Genomic DNA, 17,500 nt, shown 5'->3' on the forward strand with positions numbered 1-17,500 from the left:
TTATTCATGGTAAAATGTGTTAATTTTATACAACAGTGTTCCATAAATAATGTAAAAATATATATATATATTTTTTTTTAAATAAATTATAAAATAAACATTACAATAAGTAAACAAATATATAAAAAACTAAGCAATTTATATTAGTAAATGCTATTGTGTTTATGTGTATTTTAATATTATGTTATATGTTACATATGAACTGAATTTATTAGCAAGCATCTAAAGACGACAAATTAGTATTAGTTATTATTTATGTACTAATGTGCAAATATTTGTGTGTAAAAAAACAAGTAAATAATATAAAGTAAAATCTGTGTGCTTATATTTTAATGTTTATATATAAAAAGTAAATATAAAAATACACTTGTTCTACTTTTTCAATTAAAATAAGTAAATATTGTTGTGATTATTTATATTTAAGTCTCCTTGCATATTATATATATAAAAGTAAATAAAATGTTTTATTTTTATTATAAGTTATTATATTTGTGCTTGTATTTTAATGTTTGTTTGTGTATAAAAATGTAAGCATAAATAAGTGTTGTTTATAAATGTGTATAATACGAACATGAAAATTAAAATAAATACTGTAAAAAATAAAGATATTTGTGTCGAGTTGCATTTTATATAAGAAAGAGGTAAATAAAATGTTTTAGTACATTTATTTGAATAAAGTAAATAATAAAAAGTAAATATGCTTATATTTTAATAATTAATTATTAATAGTTAATAATAAAAAATAAGTGTTTATATATATATATAACTAATAATGTAAAAAATTAACATTACAATATGCATAAAAATAAAGCCAATTATTTATAAATACATTTATATTTTGTATTCTATTTTATATTTATATATTTTATTTGATATCTATTTATGTTTTGTATTTACTTAATGACATTTTTATTTACACTCTGAAATGGCTTTTTTAGCATTACTCTGTCTAGTTTTTATACTAACGCTTTTGGAAATAATACGATAATATGCTAAATATAATGCAATACATATGTAAAACAAAATCTCTTGAAAATGAAAACTAAAAGTTGTGAATAAAACCCTGATCATAACGCATCATCTCCAGTCTGCCGCTTCTTCATAGATGTGCGTATTGTAATATTTCAGAACGAGCATTGGGTCATGTTGAGCGTGTTCATGAGAGTTGCATCATGGGATTGCTGAAGCGTTTGTGAGTGTGTGATGATGTGATGATCATGTGATCTCACCGGGGGTCGTCCTCTTCTCCGAGTGTGTTTTGCCAGCGCGCCGGAAGGCCACCAGCGCCCTGAAGAAGGCCCGGATCACGGCCCAGCGGAAGGTCGCCACGGGGTCGATTCCCATCAGGCTGCACACGAACGCATTACGGCTGCTCTTCAGCAGAGCCACGATATCCGGACGCATGTGATCCGTGTTCTTCTCCCGGAAATCCTGCAGGACACGTCGCACACGTCAGCCAATCACAAGCTATCATTCATATTTCAGCTTATAAACATATAAACGTGTGCTTTTAGGATCATTTCTGCTAGTGAACCAGCGTTACTACAACAACTGAAAATCAAATATAATACAATTAAACACGGCAACATCTTATTCCATTTACTATACAGACATTTTTAATTAAATATACAAAAAATACTCATTCAAAATATTACAAGAACCATAAAAGCATCTCAAAGACGAGCCACTGAAAATGAGCAGCAGTTCTCATAATCACATCTGCTGAAACACTCTCCCACAAACACTGTTCACACAACACACACAACCACAGTGTGTGTGTGCGTGTGTGTGTGTGTGTGTGTGTGTGTGTGTGTGTGTGTGTGTGTGTGTGTGTGTGTGTGTGTGTGTGTGTGTGTGTGTGTGTGTGTGTGTGTGTGTGTGTGTAGATTAACCCTCTCCGCCAAACATGTGCTCCAGATACACTCATAGCCGAGGGGCCAATCCAACCAATCAGATTAAACCACAGAATTAGGTCACTGGAAGTGGTGAGTGAGTGTGAGTGTGTGTGTGTGTGTGTGTGTGTGTGTGTGTGTGTGTGTGTGTGTGTGTGTGTGTGTGTGTGTGTGTGTGTGTGTGTGTGTGAGTGTGAGTGTGTGTGTGTGTGTGTGTGTGTGTGTGTGTGTGTGTGTGTGTGTGTGTGTGTGTGAGTGTGTGTGTGTGTGTGTGTGTGTGTGTGTGTGTGTGTGTGTGTGTGTGTGTGTGTGAGTGTGAGTGTGTGTGTGTGTGTGTGTGTGTGTGTGTGTGTGTGTGTGTGTGTGTGTGTGTGTGTGTGTGTGTGAGGCAGTGATGCGCGGGTTGATCCAAAATGAGCGGTTACCCGCGGTTACGAGTCATCCAAAAATATTTTTAATGATATTCGGGTCACGGTCGGTCGGATCGTCAATAAATCCTTATTTACCTTTTGAATGTTGAGCGTTATTAACTTTTGAATAAATGCTGACGCGGGACAAAATGCCCGATTTCCCAAAACGTTGAACTGAGCAATGCCATTGTACCATTTTAATAGGCTACTTTTAAACGCATTTAAAGTCAGTTTTATGTATTTTCTGAGAGGGGGCGGGATTTTTGTTGGGAAAGTCGGGGGAGAGACGCACACTTCGATTAGACTGGATAAACACATGCAGCATCTTAATTGTTAAGAAAATTAAACGAAATAAATGAATAAATCAAGCCTGTATTACATAACACTAGGCTATATCATACAGCATTCAGAAAAATAACAGTTTGCGCTCCTAAGGGCTTTCACACTTTTCCAAATGTTGTCCAAATGTGGGCTGATGAATTCTTCAAGCCGGGTCGAAACATAAACATCGCGTTCATCAATAATATGCATCTGGAGCTGAAATGGAAAATGATGGGCCGCCTCAAGAACTGCCTGCTCTCGCCGCTGCACCTCTGAGCACCACGCCAGGGCCTGAAACATTTTCTCAATGGCCCAATGAGCTACGATGAGCATTTACTACTTTTAAAAAATGCGGGTCAGGAAGCGGGTCGGGTACAATATTTTCTTCTTTTTTTTTTGCGGTCCGAGTTGCGGGCGGGTTAGTTGAAAACGTCGGTCGGGTGCGGGTTGTTTATACATTGACCCGCGCATCACTGGTGTGAGTGTACATATGCAAATGCTCAATTAAGTCTCTCAGCCACACACACACACACACACACACACAGAGATATGTATGGACGCTTGTTTCCGCCACAGAAGAGAAAATAACAGTATTATGGGGTTTATATCTCACGATTCTGAGAGAAAGGTCAGAATTACACAAACTCTTTTCCTCACAATTTATAAATAAACAACTTATAAAACAGTTTATATTTCACAATTGCTCATTTTTATATCGCAATCCTGACTTTCAATTAGGGATGTCACAACGCACAACACACACGCACACACACGTACACACACACACACACGCGCGCGCGCGCGCGCGCGCACATTTTTATATCGCAATCCTGACTTTCAATTAGGGATGTCACAACGCACAACACACATGCACACACACACATACACACACACACACACACACACACACACGTACACACACACGCACGCACACACACACACACACGCGCGCGCGCGCACATTTTTATATCGCAATCCTGACTTTCAATTATGGATGTCACAACACAGCACACACACAAGCACACACACACGTGCACACAAACACACACACGCGCACACACACACACACACACACACACACATACATACGCACGCACATACACGCACACACCCGCGCACACACGCGTGCACACAAACAAACACACACGCACGGGCGCACAAGCACACACACGCACGTGCACGCACACACACATACGCACACACACACACACGCGCACACACACGTACGCACACACGCACACATACGCACACACACGTACACACACACACATGATAGCACGCATGCACACACACGCACGCGCAAATTTTTATATCGCAATCCTGACTTGCACTTAGGGATGTCACAACGCAGCACACACACACGTGCACACAAACACATACACACACGTGGACACACGCACAGGCACACACACACGCACGTGCACACACGCGCGCACACACACACATACGCACGCACGTACGCACACACACACGCGCGCACACGCACACACATACACACACACGCGCACACACACGCATGCACACACGGGCACACACGCACGTGCACGCACGCACACACGTACGCACGCACACGCACACACACAAACACGTACGCACACACACGCACGCACACACGTACGCACGCACACGCACACACACACCCACCCACGCACACACACACACAGCGCACACACACACACACACGACACTCGCTCTCTGTCTGTGTAGTCTCTGCCGTGTGTCACTATATGAGGACACTAACACATAAACCGTCACTTTATGAGAATTTACCGTTTCATTTGAAAAAACTGTCATATAATGAACACACACACTCAAAGGTCTTCACAGCAACCCGTCAAAATAAAAGTTTGGTTTAAAAAAATGTAAATTGACAGAATATATCAAGCTACTGTTGTACAGTAATATTACATATTACTCTATGTAATAATAATTTGTCTCTACTAATAATAATAATTATGCCTAGATGGTTGATTATTTTTCACTTGATCTTTTTTTATAAACAATGTTTACTTTTAAACAGCATACAGCCTTTATATGTTTATGTATTATTTACTTATAATGATTATCATAAATAATAAACTTAATACCTACATTTTTTTAAATAGTAAAAAAACATTTAGCTGTGGTACTGAAATTGGTACCGAGTACCGTAACATTTCTATGGTATTGGTATCGACTACTGGAATTTTGGTACCGTGACATCTCTACTCGCAATTATGTATTTTAATATATTTTCTCGCATTTATTAATTTTTATATCGCAATCCTGACTCACAATTACGAATTTGTACATCTCACATTTCTGACTCACAATTGACCTAATTCTTAATCCTGACTTAATTCTCGCAAATACAATTTTTTATCTTGCAATTCTCACTTTTTTCTCGCAATTATGCATTTTTATATCGCATTTCTGACTTCTTTTTTTTCCACAATTTCAAAGTTTATATAGCGCTTATATATCGTCTATAAATCATGAGTTTATCTTTTGCAATTCTGACTTGCTCAGATCTGAGATATAAACTCGCACGTGAGAGAATTGTGAGAAAGTCAGAATTTTGAGAAAATGTTTGTTATATGTAAAAATCGTCTGATCCTCTGAGCCGCTGATTCTGACCTTGACGCCGTACTTGACCTTCCCGGCGTAATGGCGGATGATGAACGCCGGCTCCATGACGGCAGGAAACTCGATGTAGCCGCTTCCCTCGTGCTGACGCTTGAACTTGTCCAGCAGAGTTTGATTAGACGCCTGCGGAAAACTACACACACACAACAACCATTCTCATTCATTCCTCATCAAATATACATTACATGAAAGGTTTCAAAGTCATTCATTATGATCATATTTCATGATAACATGATAAATACGATAATGTTTCCAATATATGATAACTGTAAGGTGACTTCCAGAAAGCTAAATCCCATAATAGAGCAGAATGGAGAGGTGGAGACGCACTTGCACTCTTCGTCCAGCAGGTGGAGCAGCGCTGTGGGTTTCTTACTGATGAGGTTGATGCAGGCCGTGTTGTCCATGTATTCGATCATGTGCCAGCTGATGCCCTCCGACCTATACTCCTCCTGAGAGAGTCACATGATCAACTCTCACCCGTCACATGATCAACTTCTCTCACCCGTCACATGATCAACTTCTCTCACCCGTCACATGATCAACTCTCACATCACATCTGCTCAACTTTTAGCTGTAAACAATAAAACCCTTAGACGGCAGGTCGTCTTTATATATTTTTTATCATTTCTGTAGTAGTTTGAATATTGCTTAATATAATTTTTTTTTTTAATAAAAATTTTCCAAACATAAATTGCAGCTGAAAGTGTTTCACAGTTCCGATTATAAATACAATATTAAATATAATAATTGGTATATAATAAATTGCATATATAACAACAACAACATAAACCTTCAATATCAAGCATTTTTATATTTGTATTATTTATTTATGTATCTGTTAGAATATTGCTTAATATAATTACAATACAAGTATCATTATGATTATTATTATTAATACTTTTTACAGTGCGTTTCAAACTAATTACAGATCAAAGTGTTTCACAGGTCAAAATATAAATGTAATATTAAATATAAATCAACAACAATAACTATTATTATTATTATTATTATAGTGCCTTTCAAACAAAAAGCAGCTCAAAGTGTTTCACAGGTCAAAATATAAATGTAATATTAAATATAAATCAACAATAATAACTATTATTATTATTATTATTATAGTACCTTTCAAACAAAAAGCAGTTCAAAGTGTTTCACAGGTCAAAATAAATATATTGAGAAAAAAGTAAACAAAAATTAACAAAAAAAATAAACAAGAATCAGAATAAAAGCACACAAATAGCTACACGAATAATTGAATACTTATTTAATTGAAAGATTTAATATGTTCACAATTTTTCACAATAGATTGGTTGGTTTTACATATTTTAATCAAATAAAAAAGTATTTTATAATATACGTTTTATATTTTTTTGCAGTAGGTGACTTTTGCCAACTTGATTTTAATTTTATAATTTTTTCCAACTTGATTTTATTAGAATTTTTTTTTACTGTAATATAATAAAATATTAATAGAGATACATTTCGTAACATCAAACATGAGGCCAAACATTCACTGAATATAAAATTCTAAATAATAACAACATTTAGTCTCTCTATGAGGCAGAACACACATTAAGATCTAAACACACAGTGCGCTGTGTATTCTCACACTCCAGTGTTTAATGAAGTGTATTAATAATGGCTTTCTGGAGATCATGCGAGCGGTGTTTGCCTGAGCAAAACAAACGGTTCAGGACGAGTTACGCCTCAGCAAACATCACTGATGATCTCAATAACACCTGATCTGAGTCAGATGAAGATGAAGAGGATGAGGATGAGGATGAGGAGGGTTTGTGTACCTGCTCTAGTTTGAAGATGTGCTGGTTGAAGTAATGCTGCAGCGTCTCATTGGCGAAGTTGATGCAGAACTGCTCGAAGCTGTTGTTCTCATAGTCCTCGAAGCCGAAGATGTCCAGCACCCCGATGGACAGGATCTGAAACACGGACACATTTCACATCAATACCGTGATTAGCAGGAGAACTGTGTAGGACCAGTTTACCACAGTATGACTTTCAGAACCGCTTATGAAAGTGGCTAGAAACTATGCAGAAAATATGTATTACTTGCTATTGTACATACACTCACCTAAAGGATTATTAGGAACACACACTAATACTGTGTTTGACCCCCTTTCGCCTTCAGAACTGCCTTAATTCTACGCGGCATTGATTCTACAAGGTGCTGAAAGCATTCTTTAGAAATGTTGGCCATATTGATAGGAGAGCATCTGCAGTTGATGGAGATTTGTGGGATGCACATCCAGGGCACGAAGCTCCCGTTCCACCACATCCCAAAGATGCTCTATTGGGTTGAGATCTGGTGACTGTGGGGCCATTTTAGTTCAGTGAACTCATTGTCATGTTCAAGAAACCAGTTTGAAATGATTGGAGCTTTGTGACGGTGCATTATGCAGTAGCCATCAGAGGATGGGGACATGGTGCTCATAAAGGGATGGACATGGGCAGAAACAATGCTCAGGTAGGCCGTGGCATTTAAACCATGCCCAATTGGCACTAAGGGGCCTAAAGTGTGCCAAGAAAACATCCCCCACACCATTACACCACCACCACCAGCCTGCACAGTGGAAACAAGGCATGATGGATCCATGTTCTCATTCTGTTTACGCCAAATTCTGACTCTACCATCTGAATGTCTCAACAGAAATCCAGACTCATCAGACCAGGCAACATTTTTCCAGTCTTTAACTGTCCAATTTTGGTGAGCTGGTGCAAATTGTCGCCTCTTTTTCCTCTTTGTAGTGGAGATGAGTGGTACCCGGTGGGGTCTTCTGCTGTTGTAGCCCATCCGCCTCAAGGTTGTGTGTGTTGTGGCTTCACAAATGCTTTGCTGCAGACCTCGGTTGTAACGAGTGGTTATTTCAGTCAAAGTTGCTCTTCTATCAGCTTGAATCAGTCGGCCCATTCTCCTCTGACCTCTAGCATCAACAAGGCATTTTCTCCCACAGGACTGCCGCATACTGGATGTTTTTCCCTTTTCACACCATTTCTTGTAAACCCTAGAAATGGTTGTGTGTGAAAATCCCAGTAACTGAGCAGATTGTGAAATACTCAGACCGGCCCGTCTGGCACCAACAACAATGCCACGCTCAAAATTGCTTAAATCACCTTTCTTTCCCATTCCGACATTCAGTGTGGAGTTCAGGAGATTGTCTTGACCAGGACACACCCCTAAATGCATTGAAGCAACTGCCATGTGATTGGTTGATTAGATAATTACATTAATGAGAAATTGAACAGGTGTTCCTAATAATCTGAGTGTATGTGTGAACATAAAGCATATTACACATGCAATACTTTAGTAAGGAGCAGCGCTGATGGTTTGTGAAGGTCAGGAAACGCTCTCCGGGGAGTGGATGTGTGTGTGTGTGTGTGTGTGTGTGTGTGTGTGTGTGTGTGTGTGTGTGTGTGTGTGTGTGTGTGTGTGTGTGTGTGTGTGTGTGTGTTGTACCTTGGACGAATCCTCCAGGTCCTTGTTGTAGAGCAGCGCGTGATTGGTGCGGAAGACGATCCAGTCGAACAGAGCACCGTACAGAGACTTGGCCATGGAGTCCCTCACCGTCCCCGCCTGCACAGAGACACAAGAAACACTGCCATCATGAATCCTGCCGTCTCAACTGGGCATCTGCTCATCAAACATCTGAAGAAAGTGTGAGTGAAACACCATCTACAGAATCCAGCGTGAACAACTGCAGCGTGACATTTCATGAAAAATAAAGATCAAATAATGTCTCTCTGTGTTTCTCTGTCTCTCTGCTTTTCTCTGTGTCTCTCTGTCTTTCTCTGTGTTTCTCTGTGTCTCTCTGCTTTTCTCTGTGTCTCTCTGCTTTTCTGTGTCTCTCTGCGTTTCTCTGTGTCTCTCTGTGTTTCTCTGTGTCTCTCTGCTTTTCTCTGTGTCTCTCTGCTTTTCTCTGTGTCTCTCTGTGTTTCTCTGTGTCTCTCTGTGTTTCTCTGTGTCTCTCTGCTTTTCTCTGTGTCTCTCTGCGTTTCTCTGTGTCTCTCTGTGTTTCTCTGTGTTTCTCTGTGTCTCTCCGCTTTTCTCTGTGTTTCTCTGTCTCTCTGTGTTTCTCTGTGTCTCTCCGCTTTTCTCTGTGTCTCTCTGTGTCTCTCTGTCTCTCTGTGTTTCTCTGTGTCTCTCCGCTTTTCTCTGTGTTTCTCTGTGTCTCTCCGCTTTTCTCTGTGTTTCTCTGTCTCTCTGCGTTTCTCTGTCTCTCTGCGTTTCTCTGTCTCTCTGTGTCTCTCTGTGTCTCTCTGTGTCTCTCTGTGTCTCTCTGTGTCTCTCTGTGTCTCTCTGTGTCTCTCTGTGTCTCTCTGTGTCTTCGCTTTTCTCGGCGTTTCTCTGTGTCTCTCTGTGTCTCTCTGTGTCTTCGCTTTTCTCTGCGTTTCTCTGTGTCTCTCTGTGTCTCTCTGTGTCTCTCTGTGTCTCTCTGTGTCTCTCTGTGTCTCTCTGTGTCTCTCTGTGTCTCTCTGTGTCTCTCTGCTTTTCTCTGTGTCTCTCTGCTTTTCTCTGTGTCTCTCTGCTTTTCTCTGTGTTTCTCTGTGTTTCTCTGTGTCTCTCCGCTTTTCTCTGTGTTTCTCTATGTCTCTCCGCTTTTCTCTGTTTCTCTGTGTCTCTCTGTGTCTCTCTGTGTTTCTCTGTGTCTCTCTGTGTCTCTCTGCTTTTCTCTGTGTCTCTCTGCTTTTCTGTGTCTCTCTGCGTTTCTCTGTGTCTCTCTGTGTTTCTCTGTGTCTCTCTGCTTTTCTCTGTGTCTCTCTGCTTTTCTCTGTGTCTCTCTGTGTTTCTCTGTGTCTCTCTGTGTTTCTCTGTGTCTCTCTGCTTTTCTCTGCGTTTCTCTGTGTCTCTCTGCGTTTCTCTGTGTCTCTCTGCGTTTCTCTGTGTCTCTCTGTGTTTCTCTGTGTCTCTGCTTTTCTCTGTGTCTCTCTGCTTTTCTCTGTGTCTCTCTGTGTTTCTCTGTGTCTCTCTGCTTTTCTCTGTGTCTCTCTGCGTTTCTCTGTGTTTCTCTGTGTCTCTCTGCTTTTCTCTGTGTCTCTCTGCTTTTCTCTGTGTTTCTCTGTGTCTCTCCGCTTTTCTCTGTGTTTCTCTGTCTCTCTGTCTCTCTGTGTTTCTCTGTGTCTCTCCGCTTTTCTCTGTGTCTCTCTGTGTCTCTCTGTCTCTCTGTGTCTCTCTGTGTCTCTGTGTTTCTCTGTGTCTCTCCGCTTTTCTCTGTGTTTCTCTGTGTCTCTCCGCTTTTCTCTGTGTTTCTCTGTCTCTCTGCGTTTCTCTGTCTCTCTGCGTTTCTCTGTCTCTCTGTCTCTCTGTGTCTCTCTGTGTCTTTCTGTGTCTCTCTGTGTCTCTCTGTGTCTCTCTGTGTCTCTCTGTGTCTCTCTGTGTCTCTCTGTGTCTCTCTGTGTCTCTCTGTGTCTTCGCTTTTCTCGGCGTTTCTCTGTGTCTCTCTGTGTCTTCGCTTTTCTCTGCGTCTCTCTGTGTCTCTCTGTGTCTCTCTGTGTCTCTCTGTGTCTCTCTGTGTCTCTCTGTGTCTCTCTGTGTCTCTCTGTGTCTCTCTGCTTTTCTCTGTGTCTCTCTGCTTTTCTCTGTGTTTCTCTGTGTCTCTCCGCTTTTCTCTGTGTTTCTCTATGTCTCTCCGCTTTTCTCTGTTTCTCTGTGTCTCTGCGTTTCTCTGTGTCTCTCTGCTTCTCTGTGTCTCTCTGTGTCTCTCTATGTCTCTCTGTGTCTCTCTGTGTCTCTCTGTGTCTCTCTGTGTCTCTCTGTGTCTCTCTGTGTCTCTGTGTCTCTCTGTGTCTTCGCTTTTCTCTGCGTCTCTCTGCGTCTCTCTGCGTCTCTCTGTGTCTCTCTGTGTCTCTCTGTGTCTCTCTGTGTCTCTCTGTGTCTCTCTGTGTTTCTCTGTGTCTCTCCGCTTTTCTCTGTGTCTCTCCGCTTTTCTCTGTGTGTCTCTCTGTGTCTCTCTGTGTCTTCGCTTTTCTCTGCGTTTCTCTGCGTCTCTCTGTGTCTCTCTGTGTCTCTCTGTGTCTCTCTGTGTCTCTCTGCGTCTCTCTGCTTTTCTCTGTGTCTCTCTGCTTTTCTCTGTGTTTCTCTGTGTCTCTCCGCTTTTCTCTGCGTTTCTCTATGTCTCTCCGCTTTTCTCTGTTTCTCTGTGTCTCTGTGTCTCTCTGCGTCTCTCTGCGTCTCTCTGCGTCTCTCTGTGTCTCTCTGTGTCTCTCTGTGTCTCTCTGTGTCTGTATCTCTCTGTGTCTCTGTGTCTCTCTGTGTTTCTCTGTCTCTCCGCTTTTCTCTGTGTCTCTCTGTGTCTCTCCGCTTTTCTCTGTGTCTCTCTGTGTCTCTCTGTGTTTCTCTGTGTCTCTTTATGTCCATCTGTGTCTCTCGGTCTCTCTGTGTCTCTCTGTCTCTCTGTGTCTCTCTGTGTCTCTCCGCTTTTCTCTGTGTCTCTCTGTGTCTTGCTGTGTCTCTCTGTGTCTCTCTGTGTCTGTGTGTCTCTGTCTCTGTGTGTCTCTCTGTCTCGGTGTGTCTCTCTGTGTCTCTGTCTCTCTGTGTCTCTCTTTGTCTCTCTGTGTCTCTCTGCGTCTCTCTGCGTCTCTCTGCGTCTCTCTGCGTCTCTCTGTGTTTCTCTGTGTCTCTCTGTGTTTCTCTGCGTCTCTCTGTGTTTCTCTGTGTCTCTCTGTGTCTCTCTGCTTTTCTCTGTGTTTCTCTCTCTCTCTGTGTCTCTCCGCTTTTCTCTGTGTCTCTCCGCTTTTCTCTGTGTCTCTCCGCTTTTCTCTGTCTCTCCGCTTTTCTCTGTGTCTCTCCGCTTTTCTCTGTCTCTCCGCTTTTCTCTGTGTCTCTCCGCTTTTCTCTGTCTCTCCGCTTTTCTCTGTGTCTCTCTGTCTCTCCGCTTTTCTCTGTGTCTCTCCGCTTTTCTCTGTGTCTCTCCGCTTTTCTCTGTGTCTCTCCGCTTTTCTCTGTGTCTCCCAGTGTCTCTCCGCTTTTCTCTGTGTCTCTCCGCTTTTCTCTGTGTCTCTCTGTGTCTCTCCGCTTTTCTCTGTATCTCTCTGTGTCTCTGTGTCTCTCTGTGTTTCTCTGTGTCTCTCCGCTTTTCTCTGTGTCTCTCTGTGTCTCTCCGCTTTTCTCTGTGTCTCTCTGTGTCTCTCTGTGTTTCTCTGTGTCTCTCTGTGTCTCTTTATGTCCATCTGTGTCTCTCGGTCTCTCTGTGTCTCTCTGTCTCTCTGTGTCTCTCTGTGTCTCTCCGCTTTTCTCTGTGTCTCTCTGTGTCTTGCTGTGTCTCTCTGTGTCTCTCTGTGTCTGTGTGTCTCTCTGTCCCTGTGTGTCTCTCTGTCTCGGTGTGTCTCTCTGTGTCTCTGTCTCTCTGTGTCTCTCTTTGTCTCTGTGTCTCTCTGCGTCTCTCTGCGTCTCTCTGCGTCTCTCTGCGTCTCTCTGCGTCTCTCTGCGTCTCTCTGCGTCTCTCTGCGTCTCTCTGCGTCTCTCTGTGTTTCTCTGCGTCTCACTGTGTTTCTCTGTGTCTCTCTGTGTCTCTCTGCTTTTCTCTGTGTTTCTCTCTCTCTCTGTGTCTCTCCGCTTTTCTCTGTGTCTCTCCGCTTTTCTCTGTGTCTCTCCGCTTTTCTCTGTCTCTCCGCTTTTCTCTGTGTCTCTCCGCTTTTCTCTGTCTCTCCGCTTTTCTCTGTGTCTCTCTGTGTCTCTCCGCTTTTCTCTGTGTCTCTCCGCTTTTCTCTGTGTCTCTCCGCTTTTCTCTGTGTCTCCCAGTGTCTCTCCGCTTTTCTCTGTGTCTCTCCGCTTTTCTCTGTGTCTCTCTGTGTCTCTCCGCTTTTCTCTGTGTCTCTCTGTGTTTCTCTGTGTCTCTCCTCTTTTCTCCGTGTTTCTCTGTGTTTCTCTGTCTCTCCGTGTTTCTCTGTGTTTCTCTGTCTCTCTGTGTTTCTCTGTCTCTCTGTGTTTCTCTGTGTCACTCTGTGTTTCTCTGTGTCTCTCTGTGTTTCTCTGTGTCTCTTCGCTTTTCTCTGAGTCTCTCTGTCTCTCTGTGTTTCTCTGTGTCTCTCTGCTTTTCTCTGTTTCTCTGTGTCTCTCTGCTTTTCTCTGTGTTTCTCTGTCTCTCTCTGTGTCTCTCCGCTTTTCTCTGAGTCTATCTGTCTCTCTGTGTCTCTCTGTGTCTCTCTGTGTCTCTCTGTGTCTCTCTGTGTCTCTCTGTGTCTCTCTGTCTCTCTCTGTCTCTCTCTGTCTCTCTCTGTCTCTCTCTGTCTCTCTGTGTTTCTCTCTGTCTCTCCGCTTTTCTCTGTCTCTCTGTCTCTCTCCGCTTTTCTCTGTGTCTCTCTGCTTTTCTCTGTGTTTCTCTGTCTCTCTGTGTTTCTCTGTGTCTCTCTCTGTCTCTCTGCTTCTCTCTGTGTCTCTCTGCGTCTCTCTGTGTCTCTCTGCGTCTCTCTGTGTCTCTCTGTGTCTCTCTGTGTCTCTCTGTGCCTTTCTGTGCCTCTCTGTGCCTCTGTGTTTCTCTGTGTCACTCTGTGTTTCTCTGTGTCTCTCTGTCTCTCTGTGTTTCTCTGTGTCTCTCCGCTTTTCTCGGTGTCTCTCTGTTTCTCTGTCTCTCTGTGTTTCTCTGTGTCTCTCTGCTTTTCTCTGTCTCTCTGTGTCTCTCTGCTTCTCTCTGTGTCTCTCTGTGTCTCTCTCTGTCTCTCTGTGTCTCTCTGTGTTTCTCTGTGTCTCTCTCTGTCTCTCTGCTTCTCTCTGTGTCTCTCTGCGTCTCTCTGTGTCTCTCTGCGTCTCTCTGTGTCTCTCTGTGTCTCTCTGTGTCTCTCTGTGCCTTTCTGTGCCTCTCTGTGCCTCTGTGTTTCTCTGTGTCACTCTGTGTTTCTCTGTGTCTCTCTGTCTCTCTGTGTTTCTCTGTGTCTCTCCGCTTTTCTCGGTGTCTCTCTGTTTCTCTGTCTCTCTGTGTTTCTCTGTGTCTCTCTGCTTTTCTCTGTCTCTCTGTGTCTCTCTGCTTCTCTCTGTGTCTCTCTGTGTCTCTCTGTGTCTCTCTCTGTCTCTCTGTGTCTCTCTGTGTGTCTCTGTGTGTCTCTGTGTGTCTCTGTGTGTCTCTCTGTGTCTCTCTGTGTCTCTCTGTCTCTCTCTGTCTCTCTCTGTCTCTCTCTGTCTCTCTCTGTCTCTCTCTGTCTCTCTGTGTCTCTCTGTGTTTCTGTGTTTCTCTGTGTTTCTCTGTGTTTCTCTGTGTCTCTCTGCTTTTCTCTGTCTCTCTGTGTCTCTCTGCTTCTCTCTGTGTCTCTCTCTGTCTCTCTGTGTCTCTCTGTGTCTCTCTGTGTCACTCTGTGTCTCTCTGTGTCTCTCTGTGTCTCTCTGTCTCTCTCTGTCTCTCTCTGTCTCTCTCTGTCTCTCTGTGTCTCTCTGTGTCTCTCTGTCTCTCTGTGTTTCTCTGTGTCTCTCTGTGTCTCTCTGTGTCTCTCTGTGTCTCTCTGCTTTTCTCTGTCTCTCTGTGTCTCTGTGTCTCTATGTGTCTCTCTGTGTCTCTCTGTGTCTCTCTGTGTCTCTCTGTGTCTCTCTGTGTCTCTCTGTGTCTCTCTGTGTCTCTGTGTTTCTCTGTGTCTCTATGTGTCTCTATGTGTTTCTCTGTGTCACTCTGTGTCTCTCTGTGTCTCTCTGCTTCTCTCTGTGTCTCTCTCTGTCTCTCTGTGTCTCTCTGTGTCTCTCTGTGTCACTCTGTGTCTCTCTGTGTCTCTCTGTCTCTCTCTGTCTCTCTGTGTCTCTCTGTGTTGCTCTGTGTCTCTCTGTGTCTCTCTGTCTCTCTGTGTCTCTCTGCTTTTCTCTGTGTCTCTCTGTGTCTCTCTGCTTTTCAAAAAAAAAAAAAAAAAAATTTGCTTTATTGGCATGAATGTAAATTGTACAATATTGCCAAAGCTAGGAATATATGAACATATATAATAATACATATATGAACATAAATAATTATACGTGAACATTAATAATAATATTACTTATTATTGTCTCTCTGTGTCTCTCTGTGTCTCTCTGTGTTTCTCTGTGTCTCTCTGTGTCTCTCTGTGTCTCTCTGTGTCTCTGTGTGTCTCTGTGTTTCTCTCTGTGTCTCTCTGTGTCTCTCCGCTTTTCTCTGTGTCTCTCTGTGTTTCTCTGTGTCTCTCTGTGTCACTCTGTGTCTCTCTGTGTCTCTCTGTGTCTCTCTGCTTTTCTCTGTGTTTCTCTGTGTCTCTCTGTGTTTCTCTGTGTCTCTCTGTGTCTCTCTGTGTTTCTCTGTGTTTCTCTGTGTCTCTCCGCTTTTCTCTGTGTCTCTCTGTTTCTCTGTCTCTCTGTGTTTCTCTGTGTCTCTGTGTTTCTCTGTGTTTCTCTCTGTCTCTCCGCTTTTCTCTGTGTTTCTCTCTCTCTGTGTTTCTCCGCTTTTCTCTGTGTCTCTCCGCTTTTCTCTGTGTCTCTCTGTTTCTCTGTCTCTCTGTGTTTCTCTGTGTCTCTCTGTGTTTCTCTGTGTCACTCTGTGTCTCTCTGTGTCTCTCTGCTTCTCTCTGTGTCTCTCTCTGTCTCTCTGTGTCTCTCTGTGTCTCTCTGTGTTACTGTGTCACTCTGTGTCTCTCTGTGTCTCTCTGTGTCTCTCTGTCTCTCTCTGTCTCTCTGTGTCTCTCTGTGTCTCTCTGTGTTGCTCTGTGTCTCTCTGTGTCTCTCTGTCTCTCTGTGTCTCTCTGCTTTTCTCTGTGTCTCTCTGTGTCTCTCTGCTTTTCTCTGTCTCTCTGTGTCTCTCTGTGTCTCTCTGTGTCTCTCTGTGTTTCTCTGTGTCTCTCTGTGTCTCTCTGTGTCTCTCTGTGTCTCTCTGTGTTTCTCTGTGTCTCTCTGTGTCACTCTGTGTCTCTCTGTGTTTCTCTGTGTCTCTCTGTGTTTCTCTGTGTCTCTCTGTGTCTCTCTGTGTTTCTCTGTGTTTCTCTGTGTCTCTCCGCTTTTCTCTGTGTCTCTCTGTTTCTCTGTCTCTCTGTGTTTCTCTGTGTCTCTGTGTTTCTCTGTGTTTCTCTCTGTCTCTCCGCTTTTCTCTGTGTTTCTCTCTCTCTCTGTGTTTCTCCGCTTTTCTCTGTGTCTCTCCGCTTTTCTCTGTGTCTCTCTGTTTCTCTGTCTCTCTGTGTTTCTCTGTGTCTCTGTGTTTCTCCGTGTTTCTCTGTGTCTCTGTGTCTCTGTTTCTCTGTGTTTCTCTGTCTCTCTGTGTCTCTCTGTGTCTCTCTGTGTCTCTCTGTGTCTCTCTGTGTCTCTCTGTGTTTCTCTGTGTTTCTCTGTGTTTCTCTGCTTTTCTCTGTGTTTCTCTCTGTCTCTGTGTTTCTCCGCTTTTCTCTGTGTCTCTCTGTGTCTCTCTGTGTTTCTCCCTGTCTCTCTGCTTTTCTCTCTGTTTCTCTGTCTCTCTGTGTTTCTCTGTGTCTCTGTGTTTCTCTGTGTCTCTCTGTTTCTCTGTCTCTCTGTGTTTCTCTGTGTCTCTCTGTGTCTCTCTCTGTCTCTGTGTCTCTCTGTTTTTCTCTGTGTTTCTCCCTGTCTCTCTGCTTTTCTCTCTGTTTCTCTGTCTCTCTGTGTTTCTCTGTGTCTCTGTGTTTCTCTGTGTCTCTCTGTGTTTCTCTGTGTCTCTCTGTGTCTCTCTCTGTCTCTGTGTCTCTCTGTGTTTCTCTGTGTTTCTCTGTGTTTCTCTGCTTTTCTCTGTGTCTCTCTGTGTCTCTCTGTGTCTCTCTGTGTCTCTCTGTGTCTCTCTGCTTTTCTCTGTGTTTCTCTGTGTTTCTCTGCTTTTTTCTGTGTTTCTCTCTGTCTCTGTGTTTCTCCGCTTTTCTCTGTGTCTCTCTGTGTCTCTCTCTGTCTCTGTGTCTCTCTGTGTTTCTCTGTGTTTCTCCATGTCTCTCTGCTTTTCTCTCTGTTTCTCTGTCTCTCTGTGTTTCTCTGTGTCTCTGTGTTTCTCTGTGTCTCTCTGTTTCTCTGTCTCTCTGTGTTTCTCTGTGTCTCTCTGTGTCTCTCTGCTTTTCTCTGTGTTTCTCTGTGTCTCTCTGTGTCTCTCTCTGTCTCTGTGTCTCTCTGTGTTTCTCTGTGTTTCTCCCTGTCTCTCTGCTTTTCTCTCTGTTTCTCTGTCTCTCTGTGTTTCTCTGTGTCTCTGTGTTTCTCTGTGTCTCTGTGTTTCTCTGTGTCTCTCTCTGTCTCTCTCTGTCTCTGTGTCTCTCTGTGTTTCTCTGTGTTTCTCTGTCTCTCTGCTTTTCTCTCTGTTTCTCTGTCTCTCTGTGTTTCTCTGTGTCTCTGTG

At 42.9% G+C, this 17,500-nt stretch overlaps 1 protein-coding gene across 2 annotated transcripts in view; it reads right to left on the reverse strand.

The window, feature by feature from the left end:
• Positions 1-17,500, reverse strand: part of myo9ab (myosin IXAb) — a 166,732-nt gene that overhangs the window by 66,467 nt on the left and 82,765 nt on the right. For both annotated transcript variants that reach the window (XM_079810159.1, XM_079810160.1), the window contains exons 10-14: positions 8,721-8,837; positions 7,051-7,185; positions 5,579-5,700; positions 5,240-5,381; positions 1,230-1,431 (exon numbers count right to left, since the gene is read on the reverse strand). In XM_079810159.1, coding sequence (XP_079666285.1) covers positions 1,230-1,431; positions 5,240-5,381; positions 5,579-5,700; positions 7,051-7,185; positions 8,721-8,837 — 718 coding nt within the window. The remainder of the gene's footprint in view (positions 1-1,229; positions 1,432-5,239; positions 5,382-5,578; positions 5,701-7,050; positions 7,186-8,720; positions 8,838-17,500) is intronic.

Source organism: Gobio gobio, assembly GCF_949357685.1.
Source record: "Gobio gobio genome assembly, chromosome: 25".
Taxonomy (NCBI): Eukaryota; Metazoa; Chordata; class Actinopteri; order Cypriniformes; family Gobionidae; genus Gobio; species Gobio gobio.